Consider the following 26828-nt stretch of genomic DNA (forward strand, 5'->3'; position numbering starts at 1 on the left):
TAGTGTATATAAAGGAGAGACCTTCGATCAAATACATTGATGGCGGTGCATGTAAATTTGATGCTGCATGCGGATTTGATGTTGCCTCAGTGTGGATTTGATATCGGGACATATTTCAAGTAAGTTTTATTTCTGATTTGCCTACGCGATTCTTTTCTTTTTTCCCCTCTATATTCTTTCTTGTTCACACATCTGGTATTTATAAAGATTTTGACCGTACACAAAATGCGTCTTGACTGTACACATTTGGGCTTCTTACCGACCCTTATTTGTGTTTTTCAAGTAATCCGACACGAAATTTCTGAAAAGGATTGGCAATAGGCTAGCACTGTTAATCGTCATGAATCTTCGTTTGTCAAAAGAAGTCTAAGATTTACTAGTTATTTTTTCTTATTTTTCAAGCCAACATTGAAGTTGTAATGTAATGTACTGGCGGATCAGGATTATTTGAAAGTGGGGACACCATTACGGTTACCAATAATTGAATATTATACTGCCAAACATGGCTAGGCGATATTTTTTTGGGGTGATTCTGCGTTAGAATGTTTTATATATCATGAAAAACACAAGATTTATATATATCTTTTTGACAATCAAGAGGGTGCGTACGCATCTAACCCCATACCTTGAACCTTGTATTTTACTCCATAGTTAATTCTTCTATATACAATTAAAAACCAATTGTTCAGAGAACAATTGAAGGTCTTTCCACAAGTCAAGATCTAATTTTTTTTCAAAATATTAAAAATCAATCCCTATGACTTTATAATGTATAAATATGAATTTAAAGCAAAGGTCAAAATCTAGAACGTCCTATTAACCTTTGACCTTGACCACAATTTCAAGGTCACCAACCAAGGACCTCAAATAAAAAGATCCTAGGTCTGTAATATGTATGGTTTATGAGTTATATCACTTTAGGCATGATTTTAAATATAAGATGGGCGAAAACTCTCATTTATTGTTTACGCACCCTTCCAACCAAAATTTATAAGTTACAACATGTCGCAACTCACAATTTAGTTAAAATAATTTGTCAATATCTTTCACGGTTGTTGAAAATAGAGAAAATAAGCCAAAATCAAAATTTAGAATATGACCTTGACCTTTGACCTTGACCTTATTTTCATTTTTTTGAAACAAGGAACTTTAATCCAAAGACCCTAGGCCTATATCACTGATGGTTTACCAATTAGAAATGCATATCGCTTATATCAAATGCATAAGGGGAAATAACTCTCATATGGAGTCTCCGGATAACTTCGGTCCAAATGAATATCCTAATCCTGAAGTAGTAACGAGCAATTTGGTAAAATAAATTTGTCTTAATCTTTTACAGTTGCGAAGGAGTAGTGGCCACAAGAAAAACAGTGTTTGGGAAGATAACTCTCACAACGTAAAGTATTTTGTCACGCAGTTGTAAATTTTTAAAGCGTATAAACTATACGATACCATATTCCAAATATCTAAGCGACATCTTTTGAAACATCAATAATACACAAGAAAAAAAATTAGGCGGAAGAAAAAAAAAAAAAAAATAATAATAATTAAAAACCAATTGTTCAGAGAACAATTGAAGGTCTTTCCACTAGTAAAGATCTATTTTGATATTGAAATATGAAAAATCAGTTTAAAATGTTAATTCCTGTGGCTTTATGATGTATTAATGTGAATTTAAAGCAAAGGTGAAAATTTAGAACGTCCTATTAACCTATGACCTTGACCTCAATTTCAAGGTCACAAACCAAGGACCTTAAATCAAAAGACCCTAGGTCTTTAATATGTTTGGTTAATGAGTAATATCACTTTACGCATAATTCTAAATGTAAGATGGGCAAAAACTCCCATTTATTGTCTGCGCACCCTTTCAACCAAAATATACAAGTAAGGACATGTCGCAACTAACAATTTATGAAAAATTATTTGTCGATATGTCATACGGTTTTTGGTAATAAGTGAAAATAAGCCAAAGTCAAAATTTAGAATATGACCTTGACCTTTGACCTTGACCTCATTTTAATTTTTTTGGACCAAGGACCTCAAATCTGAAGACCCTAGGTCTCTATCACTTATGGTTTACCATTTAGAAATGCATATCACTTAATTCAATGGAAAAGGGGGAATAACTCTCATATGGAGTCTCCGTACAGCTTCGGTCCAAATAAATATCCTAATCCTTAAGATATAACGAGCAATTTGGTAAAATAAATTTGTCGTAATCTTTGACGGTTGCGAAGGAGTAGTGGCCACAAGAAAAACAGTGTTTGGGGAGATAACTCTTACAATGTTAATTATTTTCTTACGCAGTTGTAAATTTTAAACCTTATAAACTATACGATACCATATTCCAAATATCTAAGCGACATCTTTTGAAACATCAATACTACGCAAGAAAAAAAATTAGGCGGAAGAAAAAAAAATAAAATAATAATAATAATTAAAAACCAATTGTTCAGAGAACAATTGAAGGTCTTTCCACTAGTAAAGTTCTATTTTGATATTGAAATAAGAAAAATCAGTTTAAAATGTTAGTTCCTATGGCTTTAGGATGTATTAATATGAATTTAAAGCAAAGGTCAAAAATCTAGAACGTCCTTTAACCTATGACCTTGACCTCAATTTTAAGGTCACAAACCAAGAACCTTAAATCAAAAGACCCTAGGTCTTTAATATGTTTGGTTATTGAGTAATATCACTTGACGCGTTATTCTAAATGCAAGATGGGCTAACATTCCCATTTATTGTCTGAGCACCCTTTCAACCAGAATATACAAGTAAGGACATGTCGCAACTAACAGTTTATGAAAAATTATTTGTCGATATGTCATAACGTATTTGAAAATATGTGAAAATAAGCCAAAATCAAAATTTAGAATATGACCTTGACCATGACCTTGACCTCATTTTCATTTTTTTTGGACCAAGGACCTCAAATCTGAGGACCCTAGGTCTCTATCACTTATGGTTTACTAGTTAGAAATGCATATCACTTGAATCAAATGAAAAAGGGGGAATAACTCTCATATGGAGTCTCCGTAAAGCTTTGGTCCAAATGAATACCCTAATCTTTAAGACGTAACGAGCAATTTGGTAAAATAAATTTGTCGTAATCCTTTACGGTTACGAAGGAGTAGTGGCCACAAGAAAAACAGTGTTTGGGGAGATAACTCTTACAACGTAAAGTTTTTTGTTATGTCGTTGTAAACTTTTAAAGCGTATAAACTATACGATATCATATTCCAAATATCTAAGCGACATCTTTTGTAACATCAATACTACGCAAGAAAAAAATTTAGGCGGAAGAAAAAAATAAAAAAAAATAATAATAATTAAAAACCAATTGTTCAGAGAACAATTGTAGGTCTTTCCACTAGCAAAGATCTATTTTGATATTGAAATATGAAAAATTAGTTTAAAATGTTAGTTCCTATGGTTTTATGATGTATTTATATGAATTTAAAGCAAAGGCCAAAATCTAGAACGTCATATTAACCTATGACCTTGACCTCAATTTCAAGTTCACAAACCAAGGACCTTAAATCAAAAGACACTAGGTTAATATGTTTGATTTATAAGTAATATCACTTTACACGTAATTCTAAATGTAAGATGGGCAAAAACTCCCATTTATTGTCTGCGCACCCTTTCAACCAAAATATACAAGTAAGGACATGTCGCGACTAACAATTTATGAAAAATTATTTGTCGATATGTCTTAAGGTATTTGAAAATAAATGAAAATAAGCCAAAATCAAAATTTAGAATATGACCTTGACCTTTGACCTTGACCTCATTTTTATTTTTTGGGACCAAGGACCTCAAATCTAAAGACCCTATGTCTTTATCACTTATGGTTTACCATTTAGAAATGAATATCACTTAATTAAATGGAAAAGGGGGAATAACTCTCATATGGAGTCTCCGTAAAGCTTCGGTCCAAAGGAATATCCTAATCCTGAAGATGTAACGAGCAATTTGGTAAAATAAGTTTGTGGTAATCTTTTACGGTTGCGAAGGAGTAGTGGCCACAAGAAAAACAGTGTTTGGGGAGATAACTCTTACAACGTAAAGTATTTTGTTACGCAGTTGTAAATTTTTAAAGCGTATAAACTATACGACATCATATTCCAACTATGTAAGCGACATCTTTTGAAACATCAATACTACGCAAGAAAAAAATTTAGGCGGAAGAAAAAAAAAAAAAATTAAAAACCAATTGTTCAAAGAACAATTGAAGGTCTTTCCACAAGTAAAGTTCTATTTTATTAAAAAAATATTAAAAATCAATCCAAAATGTCAGTTCCTATGACTTTATAATGTATAAATATGAATTTAATGCAAAGGTCAAAATCTAGAACGTCCTATTAACCTTTGACCTTGACCTCAATTTCAAGGTCACTAACCAAGGACCTCAAATAAAAAGACCCTAGGTCTGTTATATGTATGGTTAATGAGTTATATCACTTTAGGCATAATTTTAAATATAAGATGGGCGAAAACTCTCATTTATTGTTTACGCACCCTTCCAACCAAAATTTATGAGTTACAACATGTCGCAACTCACAATTTAGTAAAAATAATTTGTCAATATCTTTCATGGTTGTTGAAAATAAGAGAAAATAAGCCAAAATCAAAATTAAGAATATGACCTTGACCTTTGACCTTGACCTTATTTTCATTTTTTTGGACCAAATAACTTAAAACCAAAGACCCTAGGCCTATATCACTGATGGTTTACCAGTTAGAAACGCATATCACTTATATCAAATGCATAAGGGGAAATAACTCTCATATGGAGTCTCCGGAAAGCTTCGGTTCAAATGAATATCCTAATCCTGAAGAAGTAACGAGCAATTTGGTAAAACAAATTTGTCGTAATCTTTTACGGTTGCGAAGGAGTAGTGGCCACAAGAAAAACAGTGTTTGGGGAGATAACTCTAACAACGTAAAGTATTTTGTTACGCAGTTGTAAATTTTTAAAGGGTATAAACTATATGACATCATATTCCAAATATCTAAGCGACATCTTTTGAAACATCAATACTACGCAAGAAAAAAATTTAGGCGGAAGAAAAAAAAAAAAAAAAATAATAATAATCAGAACAAATTCAATAGGTCTTTCCACGGAAAAGTGGAAAGACCTAATAATAATAATAATCAGAACAAATTCAATAGGTCTTTCCACGGAAAGGTGGAAAGACCTAATAATAATAATAATAATAATCAGAACAAATTCAATAGGTCTTTCCACGGAAAGGTGGAAAGACCTAATAATCAGAACAAATTCAATAGGTCTTTCCACGGAAAGGTGGAAAGACCTAATAATAATCAGAACAAATTCAATAGGTCTTTCCACGGAAAGGTGGAAAGACCTAATAATTAGAACATGTTCATAAATAATACAGCAAATTTCACGAGGGATTAATATCCCTAAACTGATATACCAAAATGTTACCGCATAAAGTTTTTCAAAATTGACATTTTTGAATATGAAAAAAAACCAAAAAAAAAAACCAACAACAACAATACTTTATCAAAAAAGTTGTTTTCTGGAAAACTGTACCATTTTCTGTGAATTTAAGAAAAAATAAATTTTACCCCTCAAAAATGTCGTTTATACGCTTACATATCGCTTCTCATCCGGGAAACTGCATGTATGATTTGGATCGTTCTGCCAAACCATATTATTGCAAGAAAACATCATTTTCTGAGGAATTGTGTGCTTTCGTATGAGAATGAATATAGCATATGTTATGGAGTCGTGGCAATTTTTTCCTAGAAACCAACTGTTTTCATAAACTCTTTTTGTTAAGGAGTAAATTTGTCGAGGAAAAGGGGGGGGGGGGGGGGGGGTCGTTTGAAATTCTGGTAGGACATAAATGTATGAATCTGATTTAACTTCAGAAAATTTTCCACTCTATAATTTGAACCCAACTATCAAACAGATAGAGAAAACCCCGCTCTACAAGGAATAGTTCCCGAAATGAGTAACTACATTTCAAACGAGGGATACACATGTAGTTTTCTAGTTTAAAAAAAACCCGTCTTTTTAATGAACACTTGTATCATGTCCCGTTTTTTCCGATTGCAAAATAACTGAATTAGACAGAACACAGAATTTGTACTAAGCACGCCATGTACAACGCGACGGTGTCGTACGGGGGCAGGATATACTTACCCGTCAGGAGCATGAGATACCCTCCTCCACTGGGGTAAAGCTGATATATATATAATAGTGTGTAATGGATTGTTTGTTTTCTGTGTTTTTTTTCTGTCACCGATTTTTAAATAAAATTGAGAATGGAAATGGAGAATGTATCAAAGAGACAACAACCCAACCATAGAAAAAACAACAGCAGAAGGTCACAAACAGGTCTTTAATGTAACGAGAAGTTACCGCACCGGGAGGCGTCCTTCAGCTGGCCCATAAACAAATATATACTAGTTCAGTAATAATGAACGCCATACTAATTTCCAAATTCTACACAAGAAACTAAAATTAAAATAATACAAGACTAACAAGACTAACAAACTCTTCTACATAGTCTTGGAGTATGTCTGGCAATCGAATTATGAAGAATAGCTTATGTAACTTGTATTCCTACGTAATAAGTGCTATCTTAGATATTAAACGAAGTACAATTATTTGAACACACCGTTAGGATTAAACTGGGGTGCCCTTTGGACGGGCAGAAACTAAAGTTTGAAAGATTCAAATTAAAAATCTAAAAACAGATCAGACACTGAATAATTTTTAATCAATAAAATATCTTTGAACTGAAGATGGATGCATCTCTTTGTTTTCCTTTTTATGTCCCCATTTATGTGCATTATGTTTTCTGGTCTATGCGTCCGTTCGTCCGTACGTTCGTCCCGCTTCAGGTTAAAGTTTTTGGTGGATGTATAGTTTTTAACGAAGTTGAAGTCCAATCAACTTGAAACTAATTCAACATGTTCCCTGAGATATTTTCTTACTTATTTTAATGCCAAAATAGAAATTTTATTCCATTTTTAACGGTCCACTGAACATAGATAATGATAGTGCGGATGAGGCATCCGTGATCTATGTACACATTTTTGTTTTCTATATTTCTTGAAACGTGATTATATTGCCACTTACAATATTTGAATTTTATTTTTAATTTAAGAGTCCATTTTTTGTGCTGGTTTACGATTTGGTTGACATTGTATTTAATATTCATTATTTATTCTTTCGAACTTAAAAGAAACATTGTCAAGACAAAGATCCATGCACTTACTTTATTCCAAGCTCCGAAGTCCGTACCAAATATGATTTAAATTTCGTATTAAATGCAATATTTTTCAAATGTCAAATTTCAAAATATATTTTTCCTCAACGACTTGTATAAAAGTTATTATTTTTATTTTGTACGCGATAGCAGTTCATCTTCATACGGCCATTAATTTATTAACACTACTAATGAACTGGTAAAGAGTGAAATTGAAATGACCTTCACCGTGTCAAGAAAAATTGCGAGGAACTGAAGGGTTGACAAAATTTCGAAAATTAAACAACTAGAAATGCAGTTCGTTTGGAAAATCAATGTCTTAATACGATTTAGTGTATTCATAACCATTAAATAACCAATGATTATTTTCTGTACTTATTGTTCATCTTATACTAAATAACAATACCTACCCATTTAAGAGACAATTTATTGATATGTGAAAAGTACATCTTAACTCTCCATCACGTGACTGTAGGCCTAGCTCCACTTTAGAAATTGATTCTCCGCAGAACAACGTTAGAAATGTCGTCCAGCAGAACATCGAGACGAAAGTCTGACAGAAAAAGCAAATCTAGGTCTGCGAAAGCGAAGAAAAATGTCGAAGTTGTTGGTAACGAGTTAGAAACATTTGAGGACGGCCGCGATGTTTTCTCATCCATTCTTGAAGAAACTCACAAATCTGACGAGAAAATTGACGATGAAATTATAAGCATTGCCAGTGATACATTGCTTTGTTTAGAAGAAGTGTATTGCGATTCTAATTCGACACAAGACATGAGTCCAATTGGAGACTGGGTAAGGTTTAACGGAATAGTTACGGTTATTTTCTTGTCCAGTCATATTTAATAAATTTACATTCTGTACTGTGATTTGTTTACCAACTGGAGTAAGTTCCGTTGGCTGATTGCACTTATCCCTTTTTTCTAATGTTTTTTGTTGTTGGAAAGATATATTTTTTGACACAGATCTGTCACGGAATAGAAGTTCCTTCATAACATGAGTTCCAAAAGGAAAGAATATTTTGGAACTGATTATTTGATCTTATTTCCACAGGAATAAATATTACAGTAAATGTTCCAAACGAAATAAATGGATAGAATATTTGTTCCAACAGGTATAGGTATTATGACAATATTTAAAATAAAGTTTCCATTGGAACTTCTGTTAGGTGGAACACATGTACGTTGATAGATCGACTTCCTACCTTTGCGATTGGAGATGGCGTGCCAGTGCCGCCTTCCCTAGACCGAGATTACAGACCTCCAACGGTTGTTTTGCCGTACAAGCTGGGGCCGTTCAACAGCTGTTTTGCCAGACAAGCTTGGGCCGTCCAACGGCTGTTTTGCCAGACAGGCCGTCCCGTCATGTCTGACAAAACATCAGTTGGACGTCATTGTGAACTACCCTTCCCCGACTCGTCGGTTACATATCAAATAGATTAGCTAAGCTTCCTACTGGAGATTTTTCGAAGGTTTCAGGAAAACAACCAAAATTTTTTCAATTCCAAATTTTGAATTTTGAAACATCCCCATTTTGGGCCTAATTTTTATGTATAATTAGACCATATATATGCCCAAAAGTTCTATTTGAACTGTTTGCATAAAGCAATAGATCCGATTTGATAAAACTTTCCCCAACTACGTCATATATTTTCAAATAGCATCACCTCTGACTTGGACAAGTGGTATACACAAAACAGTAAAAAGCTAGCGAAACAAAATCTGATTCCAAAATTTAATAACACTAAGTTTTAGATTTTTGAATGATATTTGGCTCTCAATAATCATGACTTTAATAGTGTTGACACTAAAGAGGTCCCGCTGAACTGACTTTAATTTAACAGTGGCGAACAGGGATGTAATGATTTGGATGCCAAAAGTTTGGAAAACAAATTGGATAATATTATGCAGAAAATAATACTTTTTCGGAAATTTTCCATGTTTACATGTGTTCTCCCCCAGAATCAAACACGATTAGAATTTTGCTTAATTTCAATTCATATCTTACCCAATAGATTTTTATTGTCTTCTCGAAAATACCATCCTCTAATTGAAAATATTTGATGTAAAAGTTTCCAACCTAATCTGATATTTGACGATCTCAAAAACTGACCCATTACAGCGGCACTTCTGTATATGGAACTTCGGAATATAAGAACCGAAGTTACTATGAACCTTTCCCGGAGTTTGAGCGTTTTTGATATAAACAAAATTGAATACTTTGCTTATTAACGCATTGCAGGGACATGAAAACACCGGGCGTCCGATCGGTTTAGAAAGTCTCGTGTGCATAATTCTTGCCAGATTTTTTTTTTATGAAACTTATATATTCTGACAGCAATATCTTTGACACTTTCGTAAATAAGTCCTGATCAAATATTTTAACCAGTTATGCTCCTAAGAGCTTGGCAATATATATTATAATGGAAATCCTGTTGTATTTGCTTTGAAGCTTATATTTCTCTCAAGAAAAATGTCTTTTTTATATTGCCCTTGGATAGATAAAATATGTGCAATGCAGGGGACATTGGAACTCTATTTTTTTATCGAAAATTAAATTAATACGTGTATGTTCCTAGGTGAAAACGGGTATTTATAAGACCAGGAACGACCACACTCAATAAAAACCTGCATGGTTGTTTATCACATCGCCTTTCATGTCACATATGGTTGTTAAGTTGTTAGTAACTTTACTACGTCAGAGGTTTAAGCCATCGCTCCTTGGCTTAATTTCAGATGAAACATTTCCGCGGACCTGTGCTTGCAGTAGCTGTAATGGCATTCCCCTTGTTATCATTCGTGTACCTCCTAGTTTTAAATATCTGCTGCGGACACATTTATTTTGTCAAATTGGTGTTGATGCTTGAGCATCTGAGAAAACATGCAAGCTACGCATACACATACGTATTTAGACGGATATCGTTACGTTACTGTTTTCATACATGTCATTTAAGATGGCATAGTTTGAAATTAATATTGATTCACTAATGATTTTTTTGCATCGGAAATTCACATATTTCCCTATTTTCATTCACTTGTCTCTGAAAAGAAACCCCAGTGACTTGCCTTTATATTTTAATTTAGTATTAGACATATTCATCCTTAGATAGTAAAAGAAGGCATGAAACTGTGTTCCATACGGGAGAAAAGCCTTTTCAGTGTTACACATAATATGGTTGTTAGGCGGTATTCTTAACTTTGTGCTCCCCTCGACAAGCTTCATATGCTAAATTCCTTGTGTACTTGTGTCATATGTATATGCCCGGATACGGCACGCAGTTAAATATGCCTCCAAACAATCAAGTGTTTTACACTAGAAAGGCTTGACTCACATGTGGACAACGGTTGCATGTCTTCTTTACAAACCCCAAAAGAAAGTTACGTAATGGAAATCTAGGCGATAGCAATTACATCGGAATGACCTTACGGTCATCGCGATGTTAAAACGGAATTTGACCTTTCAGGTCTGTAAATAGAAACTTCTCAAAAGTTTAATGTAACTTTGACAATTTCTTGTCGGACGATTGATTTTGCAGAAGTTAAAATTCATGCACACAACAGTTAACGATAGATACATGCGTCTTTTCGTGAAAGCATTCACCACAGCGTAGCATTCACCGATTTGCAAGATTTGATCAGTTGAATAAGAAAATTGCGATTTTAAAAATGTACTCGCCATACGAAGCGGCGACAATGATTAACCGGAAAACCCTCACACAATTTTCATTGCAGAACCCATTGTTCTGTTTGTGTAGATTACCAGCCGTTATACACGTGTATAAAAAAAAGTCTGGACCACCCTTTTCGAAAACTTACCTCGTGCAACTTCATTAATAAATAACGGGCTTCATACTCTAATTCATATTTTATGGATCAGTGAACAAGATGAAGTTTTCGTGGCTCATTCTGTATCTCAGATATCATAGGCAACAGCTACGTTATTTGGTGTATTTAATAGTTGTACATGTCCAACTGGCAGGTGTCATCTGACCTTGACCTCATTTCCATGTATGCAACAGGTCAACTATATTTGGTGTGTGAAAATACATTTCAGTCTGGCATGTTTTGTTTGACCGTGACCTTCATTACTCAATGTTAATTTCTTTGTCTGTTTATCTAATACTAATAGCAATAGGCCAACTATATTTGGTGTATGAAATGATTGTTAGGTGTATATATATGTCTGTCTTGTACAATTCTCATCTGACCATGACCTCATTTGCATGGTTCATTGGTCAATTCTAAGTTTTCCTGGATTTATTTGTTTCTTAGATAGTCATACTATATGCAAAATGTCAACTATATTAAAAGTATGAAATGATTGTAAGGTGAACATGTTTGTTTCTTAGATGTGCAATAGGTCAACCATATTAAAAGCTCACTTGTAATCACTTTTGTTTTTATTTTACAGGGATCTGAAATGAATACTTTCTCACTTGTAATCACTTTTGTTTTATTTTACAGGAATCTAAAATGAATACTATCTGGCTTGTAAATCACTTTTGTTTTATTTTACAGGGATCTGAAATTAATACTATCTCGTTTGTAATCACTTTTGTTTTATTTTACAGGGATCTGAAATGAATACGATCTCGCTTGTAATCACTTTTATTTTTATTTTAAAGGGATCTGAAATGAATACTATCTGGCTTGTAAATCACTTTTGTTTTATTTTACATGGATCTGAAATGAATACTATCTCACTTGTAATCACTTTTATTTTATTCTACAGAAATCATAAATGAAAACTATCTCACTTGACTTGTAATCACTTTTGTTTTATTTTACAGGGATCTGAAATGAATACTATCTCACTTGAAATCAGCTTTGTTTTATTTTACAGGGATCTGAAATGAATACTATCTCACTTGACTTGTAATTACTTTTGTTTTATTTTACATGGATCTGAATTGAATACTATCTCACTTGTAATCACTTTTGTTTTATTTTACAGGAATCTAAAATGAATACTATCTCACTTGACTTGTAATCACTTTTGTTTTATTTTACAGGGATCTGAAATGAATACTATCTCACTTGAAATCAGCTTTGTTTTATTTTACAGGGATCTGAAATGAATACTATCTCACTTGACTTGTAATTACTTTTGTTTTATTTTACATGGATCTGAATTGAATACTATCTCACATGTAATCACTTTTGTTTTATTTTACAGGAATCTAAAATGAATACTATCTCACTTGACTTGTAATCACTTTTGTTTTATTTTACAGGGATCTGAAATGAATACTATCTCACTTGTAATCACTTTTGTTTTATTTTACAGGGATCTGAAATGAATACTATCTCACTTGACTTGTAATCACTTTTGTTTTATTTTACAATACAGGGATCTGAAATGAATACTATCTCACTTGACTTGTAATCACTTTTGTTTTATTTTACAGGGATCTGAAATGAATACTATCTCACTTGAAATCAGCTTTGTTTTATTTTACAGGGATCTGAAATGAATACTATCTCACTTGACTTGTAATTACTTTTGTTTTATTTTACATGGATCTGAATTGAATACTATCTCACTTGTAATCACTTTTGTTTTATTTTACAGGAATCTAAAATGAATACTATCTCACTTGACTTGTAATCACTTTTGTTTTATTTTACAGGGATCTGAAATGAATACTATCTCACTTGTAATCACTTTTGTTTTATTTTACAGGGATCTGAAATGAATACTATCTCACTTGTAATCACTTTTGTTTTATTTTACAGGGATCTGAAATGAATACTATCTCACTTGACTTGTAATCACTTTTGTTTTATTTTACAATACAGGGATCTGAAATGAATACTATCTCACTTGACTTGTAATCACTTTTGTTTTATTTTACAGGGATCTGAAATGAATACTATCTCACTTGACTTGTAATCACTTTTGTTTTATTTTACAATACAGGGATCTGAAATGAATACTATCTCACTTGACTTGTAATCACTTTTGTTTTGTTTTACATGAATCTGAAATGACTACTATCTCACTTGACTTGTAATGACTTTTGTTTTATTTTACAATACAGGGATCTGAAATGAATACTATCTCACTTGACTTGTAATCACTTTTGTTTTATTTTACAGGGATCTGAAATGAATACTATCTCACTTGACTTGTAATCACTTTTGTTTTATTTTACACTACAGGGATCTGAAATGAATACTATCTCACTTGACTTGTAATCACTTTTGTTTTGTTTTACATGAATCTGAAATGACTACTATCTCACTTGACTTGTAATCACTTTTGTTTTATTTTACAATACAGGGATCTGAAATGAATACTATCTCACTTGACTTTATAATCACTTTTGTTTTATTTTATAGGGATCTGAAATGAATACTATCTCACTTGACTTTATAATCACTTTTGTTTTATTTTACATGGATCTGAAATGAATACTATCTCACTTGACTTTATAATCACTTTTGTTTTATTTTATAGGGATCTGAAATGAATACTATCTCACTTGACTTGTAATCACTTTTGTTTTATTTTACAGGGATCTGAAATGAATACTATCTCACTTGTAATCAGCTTTGTTTTATTTTACAGGGATCTAAAATGAATACTATCTGGCTTGTAAATCACTTTTGTTTTATTTTACAGGGATCTGAAATTAATACTTTTATTTTACAGGGATCTGAAATTAATACTATCTCGTTTGTAATCACTTTTGTTTTATTTTACAGGGATCTGAAATGAATACGATCTCGCTTGTAATCACTTTTATTTTTATTTTAAAGGGATCTGAAATGAATACTATCTCACTTGTAATCGGTGAAGGAGATGGAGCTGTTCTGTTGAAGAGTAAGATTCAGCAGCTGACCAACTGTCATGAAATTCAAATATGTAAACAAGAGGAATCATTCGAGTTGTGTAATAACAAAGGATTTGTTCTAATCTGGTTGCTGATGGACATGCCTGTAGGACCAGATATACTTAGTTTGACTACATCTATTAGGTATTTTAAACTTATTTATTAAGTTGATTAATACCTTTGACAAGCATCTTTATTAGGCATGCCTATCCATGTATATATACATTGTTGAACATTTTTTTTAAATGATTTTGTTATCATATATGTATGGAAGTTTAAAGTCGAAATTTCAACTTTTAAAAAAGGCAAAGTTTGGACTTTTGCATGCATTACCAATCTCTAGCTTATTGGATTAATTTAAGGTCTCGTGGAAATAGATTCAATGAGTTTGGATTTTTCACTTGCAAGTGATTAATTCTTCAGATGTTTCTTTGTTTACTTTGACAAAACTCAGTGGCAGATCCAGAACTTTTCATAAAGAGGAAGGGGCTCCACAATCAACCAAAATTTACCCATGAAAGGGCTGTGTCATTTGGACTATTGTGGGGAGTTGTCTCATTTGACAATCATACCACATCTTTTTTTTATAGTCTTACTATTAGTATTCTTTTAATATGTTGTAGATATGCCAGTAAATGTAACAGAGGAACAGTTATAATAGGTGTAGCCAATGATATTTCTTCAGGTAAATTGAATATTTGTTTAGTGATAGAATTCAATTTATATAAAAACAGATGCTCAGTCTGACAGATTTGCTAATTTTGAGCAATATTATTTCAAAATTCCTCTTTTATCAATACTTAAAAGCTAAAGCAAAAAGATTCTAATTTAATTGTTTGACTAAATCGTAGCTTACAGCTGATTGCATTGAGTGTGTAAGGTAAAAAGTAATATCTTTGGTTAGCGTGCTTGCTTGCTGAACAGTAAAGTCATTATTAGTGATTGGTTATCTGTCAGAGTAGTCTTCTCTGAAAGGAGGGTAGTTTAACTAACCTAATAATGACCTCATGGCTCAGCTAGAAAGCAAGCTAACTAAAGATATTACACTTACCTACACACACAATGCAACTAGCTGTAATGTTCTTTTGATATTTGAAATGTATGATTTCTGATTTGGCTGGCTTAGTTAAAAGGGTAATATATTCACCATATAAAGAAGCTAATCTTTGTGTTTATTTTTTAAAACTATTAAACTCTTTTACAATAAATATTAAACTATTGTAGTAGATTTGCGGCGTCATGGTATAGATGAAATTGTTCTTGAACCTGTTGAAGAAGACCTCATCCGACAGAAATACTCCAAATGGACGTCAATCACCATTGTTCCTGGTTAGTTTCTGATTTTATTACTTTTCTATGGGCGAATATATAGAACACTAAAGCCATAATATATGTAATAAATAGATACATTGTCCGTAAAGTGAATATTATAAAAAAAAACACAAACGAGAAAATATAAACTGTTTGTAAAGACTTTTTTCTTACAACCAATTGCTTTTGTTGTTGATCTAAGCTGTTATAAAGCTATTGGTGAGACAAACATCAACACATTGGATCATGGTTTTAAATGGTAGTAAAACATTTTACAAGCTACAGTTAAATGTGCCAATTTGTAATAGTTGTCAAACATTTTATTTTCTTTGGCCAAAACTAAGCCTTAATGCCTCAACTCCTTTATTTCCCTTTCATATGATAATTTTATCAACATCCAATATCTTATCAAATCTTTGGTTTTAATTTATTGTTTACAATTGATGTGGAGAAAAAACCTGATTATTTTAAAAAGTTTCTCTTTCAATATTTATATAGAAACAATATACAAGGCTTAATATTTGTCTACCCACAAAATTGTACCTTACTAAGGTAGGAAAAGATAATTGTAAAGTTGTTATTAATAGTAGATTTGGACGGTTCTGAGACGCACATTAAAGAACTTCCTTCATTCTCTGAAAACCCTGGTACTCCAATGTCACCATCTTCAACTATATGTGCAGAACAACCCACAAGAGGTGGATTTAGGTAACATTATGTCTTGTTTTATGCTACCCATTAGAAATATACAGAGTATCTTGGATTCTTACAAATATGTATAATTTACATGATACATTGTATATATGTTATATCTTTGATTCCAAGTTTGGCAATATGTATATATATGGTAAATAAACATAAGGCTGTGTAATGGGCCAAATTTTAATAATAAGAAAATGCAATTAATAATGCAATCAGTACAATGAAGGGTAGACAATCCCCAAATGCTTTATATTCCTTTAAAGTCAATTCAGAATGCAATTCTGAAAGCTAAAACATATATGAATAATCACAAAAGATAGAAAAATGAAAATAATAATACATGTAGTATCCTATAATTGATATAATGCAAAAGTGATATATATAATCTATGCTTAAACCACACCCATTCAATAATGCTACTGGGATGGGTGGGTGGGGAATGCAAAAATTGCGCCATGCGGCTGCTTATATCATTTATTTATAACTGCGTATGCCGCTTACATCATTTATCTAAAGGTTAAGCTAAATACCAGATTATAAACGTTGCAAATAGAATGGAGTAGGAAGTACCATTTTACATCAAAGTCGGTATTCACTGAATCCCTTATTTTGATTCCAAGTTTGGCAATATGTATATATATGGTAAATAAACATAAGGCTGTGTAATGGGCCAAATTTTAATAATAAGAAAATGCAATTAATAATGCAATCAGTACAATGAAGGGTAGACAATCCCCAGCCCAACCAAAAAAGGGGGAGTTGCCAAGTTAGCTAGGTCGGAAGGCTAGAACCAAAAGATTGCACAATGTCAAATTTTCTGCTGAGGTCCACTTCTGTGTACCGTAAATATGCATCACTTTTCCACATTCCAATATTCTTTATCATACTGTCCGACATCCCAATGCGCAAACACCAAGTGGCACCGCCCCGTCGAAAAGAGTGACCTGTTATATGCTGTTTGATATCATTGCTAATTAAAATGCTATTAATGCGTGAAATAAACATCTGATATGATAAATTGCACAATAAAGGTGCGTCTTCCTTTGCACCACGTTTAAAATGAAAATGCAATAATTCCTTTATTGCTGAAGCTGGACACAACGGATGCCCCACTATAGAGGGTAACACAATATTTAATTTTCGTTCACGAAATTGTACTGTTTTCGTCCACTGAAGCTCAATAACGTAACCATTTCTATGATAGTGAACATCACAAATTTGGATATCTCTATGTTCTACATATTTTCCTGAATGCAAAAAATTTCCAGGACGTAATAATCCATAAAATCCCATTAAGCAAGCTGACCAAATACAAATATCATTTTGCGAATTCAAATCTAAATTAGCTTTTATTATTAAGAGTAATCGAGGTGTCATTAATTCTGCACCTTTCTGTGCATCACCTATAGAACGACGAACTCCATTTAAAACTTTCTGAATCTGCCAATTACCGGAGATTGGCTCCTCTAGTCCATTTGCTTTGTGTAAATGCTTAATAATATTCAAATAATTCACAATTGTACAATATTTAAATGATTTCACATCCACTAAATATGCTATATATAAACACACATTATCTGCTGAAAAGGGCACTAAAGCCAAGTCTAATAATTCGCAAAAGGTATGAAAACAATTCAATTGAGTCCTGTATGTACGCTTTGTCCCTTCTGACCAACCACAGGCTTTGTATTTCTGCACACTACTATACAGTCTTGCACGAAGCTCTTCCCCACCTGTAAAATACAAAGGCTGGTGACATATGAGAACAAAGCTCCTTCAAAGTAAATGGTATAAAACCACACGAGTATATATAGTTCAAACTCCACAACTTAGATAATTGTCCTTTTTTATGCAATCTTGAAACACAGTCTGCTAATACATTAAATTTTCCAGGAAGAAAAATTGCTTGAACAGTGAAATTAAAAGTCGCTTGTAACCAAAAAAGTTGTCGCAATAAATTCATAACATATGATGATTTGCATGTGCCTTTGTTTATTATAGAACGTGCTGTCATATTATCTGTAAATACCATGACATGTTTGTCTCGTAGCTGTTCGTGCCAATGAAAAAGGGCCAAAATAAGTGTAACTGTCTCTTTAATGTTGATATGAAAATCTGCAACTGCTGGCATGTCAATTTTCCAATTAATATAAAAGTAATCACTGTTAAAGAATGCACCTCCACCAAAATTGCACGCATCTGTTTGAATGTTGGTTATTGGTTTCTTGTTTATAAAATTCACTGTTCCATTAAATTCATGTATAAATTGAATCCACCAATTTAAGTCTTTTTGAAAATCATCTGACAAGATAACTTTGTGTTGGCTTCCTTTCAAAGAATGCTTGAGGTCTAGCAAACGCCTAAGAAAAATGCGACCCCCCTTTATAACCTGGCAACTCCAATTAAGCTTCCCAATAAGGGATTCTATTTGTTTTTTTACTAGCCATATCCTTCCAGTATCTGTCAATAGAAAGTATAATGAGAAAATACCAATAATTCAGTTAAAGAATGACTGTAATATTTTTTCTGTCTATGTCTATGAAGAAATAACATAAAAAATTTGGTGCACACTGAATAACGCCCGTAGCGGGTTGTTTTAGTTTCAGCATATTTTATATGCTGAATTGAAGCCAAATGGATTAGACACAAGTAAATCATACTTATGAAGTCTTCTCCATAGTGGGTTATTTAACAGTGTGCACCACATTTTTTATGTTATTTCGTATAGACAGAAAAAATATTACAGTCATTTTTTATAACTTAATTCACTTTTTGTGCTAATGTGGCGTAAAGCAACCAACAATCAATCAATCAATCAATATAATTTAATTCTAAATTCCATTTTACACCGTAGAATACCATGAAAATACGTTGATGACATCACGGTCACATGACTAAATTATGTCTATGGGCTCATAACAAAATAACGTCAGCCAATCAGAGGACGTGTTACATCCAAAATTAAATTATTCTCTTATAATGCAATTGTAACTAAGAAGTTTGTATCTTAATTCATTAATATTAAATGATTATCATATATTTCTGTATTTCCAATTGGATAGACATACAGACCTTGGATCAACACTTTTGGTCTTCAAACATTCAGGCTATATATGGAGACTGCTAAAATGTGTATTCTAAATAATTTTAACATCTTTACTTCAGCATATCTGTAGACAATAAATCTGGTCAACTTAGTCTTGCTCAGCTGGGTGGATTGAATATTATGAAATGTATGACTGCACAGATCAATGGACAACAGACAGAAAAACTGAAACAACAATCTGCTAATGATCATACAACTAAAGAAAAAGTTAGAAGGTAAATGTCCTCACTTAGAAATGTTGTAGAATACATTGAAATTTAAATTTTTATTTGTAACCATCAGATATGTTTATACATGTATATCAAAGTGTTTATGAACATTGACGGGGGCAGATCTAGCCATTTCAAAAGGGGGTTCTCAACCCAGGATAAAAGGGGGGCCTTGGGGGGGTTTCAACCATATGTCCCCATTCAAATATAAAACTTTCAGGCTATATATGGAGACTGCTAAAATGTGTATTCTAAATTATATTAACATCAGATATGTTTATACATGTATATCAAAGTGTTTATGAACATAGACAGGGGCGGATCCAGTCATTTTTAAAAGGGGGGTTCTCAACCCAGGATAAAAGGGGGGCCTTTTTTGGGGGTTCAACCATATGTCCCCATTCAAATATATTGAACATCACAAAAGGAGGGGGTGGTGTTCTACCCCCAGTCCCCCGTCTGGATTCACCACTTATTGATTATATACTTTCTTTGTAATGTACCATTTAAAAAATCATGTAGAATGAAGTAAAAAGAACAACCAAAAAAATGTTGAAATTGATATACTTGTTTTGAGGCTCAAAACTATTTAATTTGATTAAGGTTTTTCATATTTTATTTCAATTTTCATCCCAAAATAGTGTAAAACCTCTGTTATCAAAGATTTCAGCATATTCTGAAATATTTGAGGACCTCCACAAATAGTTTGCTAAAACTGCTTTGTAGATTTTTGGAGGTTGATAAATATTTCTGGTTATCCTAAAATATTTTTGGAGGTCCATATTTTTTTTGAAAGGTTCACCAAAATATTATTTTGTTTCAATGGGAGATAATTCAAACATTTTCTACATTTATTTTGTTTCAATGGGAGATAATCCAAATATTTCATACCTTTATTTCGTTTCAATTGGAGACAATCTAAGCATTTTCTTCATTTTTAGCTCAGCAGGGCCTGAAAGTCCCCATGTGAGCTTTTGCCATCACTTGGCGTCCGTCCTCTTCATTGTCTGTCGTCGTACACATTTTCTACCTATATTTTTCTTCAATTTGAGATATTCAAACATTTCCTTCATATTTTTTTTTTAAAAATGTGAGATAATTTAAACATTTTCTACCTGTATTCTGTTTAAATGGGAGATAATCTAAGAAATTACCTCCATTTTGTGTTATTAATCAAAGATAATCAAACATATTCTACCTGTACTCTGTTTATTTGTGTCAATGGGAGGAAATCCTTACATTTTTTACCTTTATTTTGTTTCAAAGGGTGACAATCAAAACATTTTCTGTCATTATTTTATTTCAATCATTTTCTACTTTTATTTTGCTTCAATGAAAATAAACCACATGTTTTCTACCTTTATTTTGTTTCAAATGGGAGATCATTTAAACATTTTCTACCTTAATTTTGATTCAATGAGAAATAAACCAAACATTTTCTACCTTAATTTGGTTTTAATGGGAGAGAATCCATGCATTTTCTACCATAATTTTGTTTTAATAGGAGATAATCCAAACATGTTTTAACCTATATTTTGTGTAAAAGGGAGATAATCCAAATATTTCATAAGAAAATGCCTGAACCAAGTCAGGAATGCGACAGTTGTTATCCATTCGTTTGATGTGTTTGAACTTTTGATTTTGCCATTTAGATTTGGGACTTTCCTTTTTGAATTTTCCTCGGAGTTCAGTATTTTTCTGTTTTTACTTATCCCTACTTATATTTTGTTTCAATGGGAGATATTTCCTACCTTTATTTTGTTTCAATGGGATATATTTCCTATCTTTATTTTGGTTAAATGGTAGATATTTCCTATCTTTATTTTGGTTAAATGGGAGATATTTTCTACCGTTATTTTGTTTCAATGGGAGATAATCCAGATATTTTCTTCCTTTATTTTGTTTTAAGGTTGTACCTAACACTACAGGGAGATAACTCTGTAAAGTCAGCTAAACGTTTTAATAACATTGTGTTGTAAAAGTTATCCTAAGCTTCTCAATGATCAAAATTGGTGTTTGTCGAACTGCTATATAACCAGTGTAATTTTTCTGACGAAACGGTTGGTTCAAAATTTCTGAAATTTTTATATTTTTGTTAAAGGACAAAGTACTCACTTCGACAAAATTTTATGGAAATTAAACGAGCCAAATTAATTTAAGTACAAGTGTTGGGTACCACCTTAATTGGAGATAATTAAAACATTTCCTACCTTTATTTTTTTCTGAGAATTTTATTTTTGTGAACTCCTTCTGTATTTATAAAATAAAGAACTCTTAAGAACTCTCACTGAAATAAATCTTAAAATACTTGAGTGAATTGGTACTATAAACTGAAATATTGTTTTCAGTAAGATTCAATGCAAGATAATCCAAGCATTTTCTTTCTTTTATAAAAAAAGAATAGACATTGGATACTAGTACATCTGAAAAAATGAATATAAACTTTTATTTCTCTTTTTCAATAATCATTTTTGTTTTAGAGAGCGAATCAAGGACAGTTGTGATCAGTTAAGAGTTCTGCTGCCATACATTAGGGGTCGTAAGACTGATATGGCATCCATTTTAGAAATGTGTGTAGACTTCATTAAACTGGTCAATGCAGCTCTGCCTCAAGACTTTCAAAATCAAGTATGTATAAAATATGGGAAAATGAAGACATTTTTTTGTTTGTTAAAAAATTTACTTCCTAATACATTTTTATAAACTTTAGCAATAAGAATAGTTAATGATATAGCAGTTTGAAGTGTCTGCAAGATGGGTAGGTGTTGATAATGTTTTTATTGCTAATGGAAAGGCTTGAGAAATTATCCAATAGTTCATCTTTGTGGCCCTTTGAAGATGAAAGTCATTCACAAAAACCTCCATGGGATTAAGCATGGTCTATAACTAACAGACAGCATTGCTTGGAATTATCTGAATTACATTAAATTTGAAACAAAATGAAAAATATTGAAAAGCTGTTTAGAAAGCAAGTAATAGTGAATATTCATACAAATTAATGTAGCAAAGTCATTTAATAAAAAGTGCATAATATTAATATTATACTTTTACATAGAATTCATCACTTTTGAGCAAGCAAATCATGCTTCATTTCTCTACTCATGTTGTTTTAAATGGGGCAGATTGATTTATTATGTAGTCTGTGTTTTATATCACCACTTAAACACATTTGGCTATACATGAGAAATATATATATATACAATATATACGAGTCTAAATTGAAGACTAGGTTCAAACCTACGACTGCACATATATATATATATATATTAAAAAGTAAGCTCTTAACAACTTGAGTATTGCATTGAATAAAACATTCATTGAGGACAGATGTTATGTTATCTCTTTTTTTAATATCAAGTCAGGTTGGCTTGCTAACAGTATCTTCCAGCACTATAAAATTTGTTCCGGAACTAATTTTTTAAACAAGTGTGAAATAAGTTCCGGAACAAAAATTACAACACCATGAGTTTTGTTCCAATACTAAAATTTAAAAGAAAAGGTGAAATAAGTTCCTCTGATATTAGTTTTGAACAAAGGTATTTTATAGAAATCAATGAAAATGTTCTGCTCGTACCTATTTCATAGAAAATAAGTACTGTGCTTGCATGGGGTACATTTGCAATTAAATGCATGACTATAGGATGGAGACCTCCTTGTTTCCTGTTGATCTGTCATGGGTGTTATTATCATACATGTACTTAGCTATGGTCATTGCAGTTTTTAAAGAGTGTATCTTTTGTTTCTTTGTCTTTTAAAATAATTGATCAGTCCTTTTTTTAAAAAGTACAAATGTTCATCTTTAACTATGATACCTTTTTTTGGGGAATGACTTTTATTATTATTTTTTATTCTACTTTTTCCTGGTTCATAATTGTTATTTTTAGTATTATTAATTGAGTATGTTATTTAACTTTTGCTGAACTCCACATGATTCAAATTGGATGTTTACACTTTTTATTTATAACATTTTCAATATAATACAGACTAAATACATGTTTTTTATAATGACATTAAACTGACTAATGACAAGTGCTCAATATATAAGATAACTTGTTTAACCAGTGGAACATATTTCATAGACAAGGAACTTATTTCACCAGGTGAGGAATAAATCTCACAAATCCAGAACTTATTTCACCAGGTAAAGAACAAATCTCACAAACATGGAACTTATTTCACTAGGTAAGGAACAAATTTCACCAACCCAGAACTTATTTCACCAGGTAAAGTGTGGAACTTATTTCATATAGATGGAACAAATTATATAGAAATTGTCTGTGTAAAAAGTTCTCCCAGAACAAATTATCTGTGAAATTAGGTCCACTGGAACTTTTTTCACAGGAACAAATTTTGGCTCACATATCCACAGTGCTTTGATTGTAAAAGTGTTTTCTGTATTATTTGTTACAGATTACTGATATACTGGCCAGGGATTCTACTACACCAGAATCTCCTACACCAAGCAAAAAGAAGAAATCTAAGAAAGAAGAGGCTGACTCAAATACAGTTTCATCAACTGTTGATACAGATATGTAAGGCTTACACATACATATTATTACAGTGTAACCTGCCTATTTATGATAACACAGGTTACACTGAACATTTTTCAAAAGACTTTCCTCTTAGAAAATGCATTTGTATTTTAAATGAAATGAATACAGAAGTGAAGTACAAGATAATTTTTTATGGAAGTAAAATAAATAGCTTTATACTTTATTAAACATTTATTAAACATCACTCCCGTACATATAAGTTTGGCTTTATTGAACTTACAAATTACTCTTTTCCCAATCAAGGCATGGTATAACATTTTAAGCAAGTTAAATTTCTAGGTTATTTTAAATCATTGACATTGATTCCTTAAACAAAAGTTTTCCTAATTTGTTTACAGAAATAATAATGAAATGAAGGTAGAACCTGGCTATGTACAGCAGTATCCCACTGTAGGAATAAAAGGTGACGATGATTTTATCGGTATTTTTCTTATTTTATTGACATTTATTTCAGTCTTTGTTATACATTTAAACATCAAAATTCTGATTAAAGAAGTTTAATGTCTGCAGATCTGATTCAAAATGAAAATCTAAAGATAGTATCAAATTCAAAAAAACCCTTTGTCCATACAGTAATCATATGGGGATCTTTCTATGTCTTGACTAAGACGCTAGTTTGTATATTTTGTGGGACACCAAAAAAAAAACCATGAAAATTGGTAACCCAGCATTAAAAGTACTCGCATATTACCTTTTATTAATATAAAAGTTCAATCAACAACTCTAAGAAATGAATCTGCAGTGATTATCAGAACATTTGATAACAACTTACTGTGATAATTTTGGATAAAAAAGATGTGGTAGGATTGCAAATGAGACAACTCTTCACAAGACACCAAATGACACAGAAATTAACAACTATAGGTCACCATATGCCTTCAACAATGAACAAGGCCCATACCACATAGTCAGCTATAAAAGGTCCTGAAATGACAAATGTGAAACAGTCAAATGAGAAAAACTAATGACCTAATTTATGTACCAAAATAAAAGGGAACAGAATCAAACGACAACCAAGTGCATTGAATTACAGGCTCCTGACTGGGGACAGGCAAATACACACAGCCATTTTCAGAGAAAAATTTCAACTGAACCAGGAATTTTTTATAAACAGAATCATGAACTGTATCATACTTATAATACTTTTAGATAATGATCCCTTTATGAGTTCAAAATCAACCAAACGTTTCCTTGTTCAGGCTGACAAGTTTTTGTCATCACCTCCACCCACAAGCTGTATATCTAATGCTTTGACACTCAATCAATATGAACCACCTATGTCTAGGCCTGGATCAGCTGTCATGGGTATGTACATGTATTTAGTTTGTCAAAAGTCATGACAACTGAATTTTAGATAAAGATTAATACAATTTAACTATATTAAAGTTTAACTTTTGAACAATGTTTAAAATATAAAACAGAAAAAGGTGTATGATTGCCAATGTGACAACTCTCCACAAGAGACCAAATTAATGAATTAGAAATTAAGCTTGTTTATGTAAGCGGAAATCAATGAAGAAATTAGTTGTAACAATTTAAGGTTGTATGGAGATAAACTGATAAAGAAACATTGTAGATTTTAATTTTGCAGATTCAATAATATGTTCTGGTATTGAATGTCTGTCCTGAAAAACACCTTGGTATCACAATAAATTGAGTGATGCAATTATTGCTATTTTAAAAATTCTACTGATGTTTAAACTTCGTTTATGTACTTATAAGTGGCAGCCTGGCTACTCAATTTGATATTCTTAACATTTTCTTCTTCCAGATCAGCAGCAGTCGTCTTACTCTTATAACACAGGACCTCATGCATTTTATAATGAATATGACATACAGAATTTTCATAGGACATACAACTCACATGAAGCATATCCAAATGCTTTCTTCGGCTCACCATTGGCATCAAAACAAACTGGAATTGACCGTGATGCCTTTGGTATGTGCATGGAACCTCAACCCTATTACCAGTTTTATGGATCCAATACCATTTGTCCATATAACATGCCACAGATGCCAGATTACGTCAATCCAAATGCTGTATTACCAATTAACCATAACAAATCTACCCATAGCACTACTTATGAAGAATCTAATTTGATGTCCCAGCATAATCCTTTGTCTTCAGAGGACATCAAACCTCTAGAAAAACTATAATTTTATACAAGGATTGTATACTATAGGGAAAAAGAAAAGATTTTAGAAAAGTCATTTAAGAATATGGAAAAAGATATGGAGATAATCATTTTACTTGTTTTATGAAAGCAATATAAGTTTTGAATATGAGTAGCGTTTAGTTTTAATAGTGGCTTGGTTATGGTAGTATTATTTAATGGTTTTTCATTGTCAATTCACTGTTGTGTATTATATTAATTCATGATTGGGATTTCAGTGACTGTCCATGTTTATTTTTTATTATAAAATTTAGTGTTCATTAAGTTGTGCAAATATACTTCCTATTTTTGTTGTAATTTCTATTAATAGTATACATTTATAAATTGTTATGTTAAAAAGGATTGTTATAAATTTTACTTTTTTTTAAAGGTTTAAGTTTTTGTTCCCTGGTTATCTTTACAAAAGAATGGAATTGAATTAAAACTTGTAAAGATTTGTGTTAGAGGATGAAATTATTGTTTAGAGAATGCTACATATTATGTTTAGAATTTGTTTTAGAATGTAATTGTTTGTAAGAAATGTAATTCTTTGATCACAAATGTAATTGTTTGTCACAAATGTAATTGTTTGTTACAAATGTAATTGTTTGTTACAAATGTAATTGTTTGATCACAAATGTAATTATTTGTTACAAATGTAATTGTTTGATCACAAATGTAATTATTAAATCACAAATGTAATTATTTG

At 31.8% G+C, this 26828-nt stretch overlaps 1 protein-coding gene across 4 annotated transcripts; it reads left to right on the plus strand.

Annotated features, from left to right (window-relative positions):
* On the plus strand, positions 1–26786 carry LOC134708473 (uncharacterized). 4 transcript variants are annotated; one of them, XM_063569035.1, is made up of 11 exons: positions 1–119; positions 14012–14229; positions 14709–14770; positions 15310–15414; positions 15984–16104; positions 19264–19419; positions 21894–22041; positions 23824–23945; positions 24305–24369; positions 25116–25271; positions 25738–26786. In XM_063569035.1, the coding sequence occupies exons 2-11, from the start codon at positions 14021–14023 to the stop codon at positions 26121–26123; spliced, it is 1530 nt and encodes a 509-aa protein (XP_063425105.1). In that variant the 5' UTR covers positions 1–119; positions 14012–14020; the 3' UTR covers positions 26124–26786. The 4 variants fall into 4 exon arrangements, with proteins under 4 accessions (XP_063425105.1, XP_063425102.1, XP_063425103.1 ...); XM_063569032.1 differs by lacking the exon at positions 1–119 and adding an exon at positions 7721–8045; XM_063569033.1 differs by lacking the exon at positions 1–119 and adding an exon at positions 7721–8045 and having other exon boundaries at positions 15987–16104.
* Positions 26787–26828: the final 42 nt, after the last annotated feature.

The sequence above is a fragment of the Mytilus trossulus genome, chromosome 2 (assembly GCF_036588685.1).
Source record: "Mytilus trossulus isolate FHL-02 chromosome 2, PNRI_Mtr1.1.1.hap1, whole genome shotgun sequence".
Taxonomy (NCBI): domain Eukaryota; kingdom Metazoa; phylum Mollusca; class Bivalvia; order Mytilida; family Mytilidae; genus Mytilus; species Mytilus trossulus.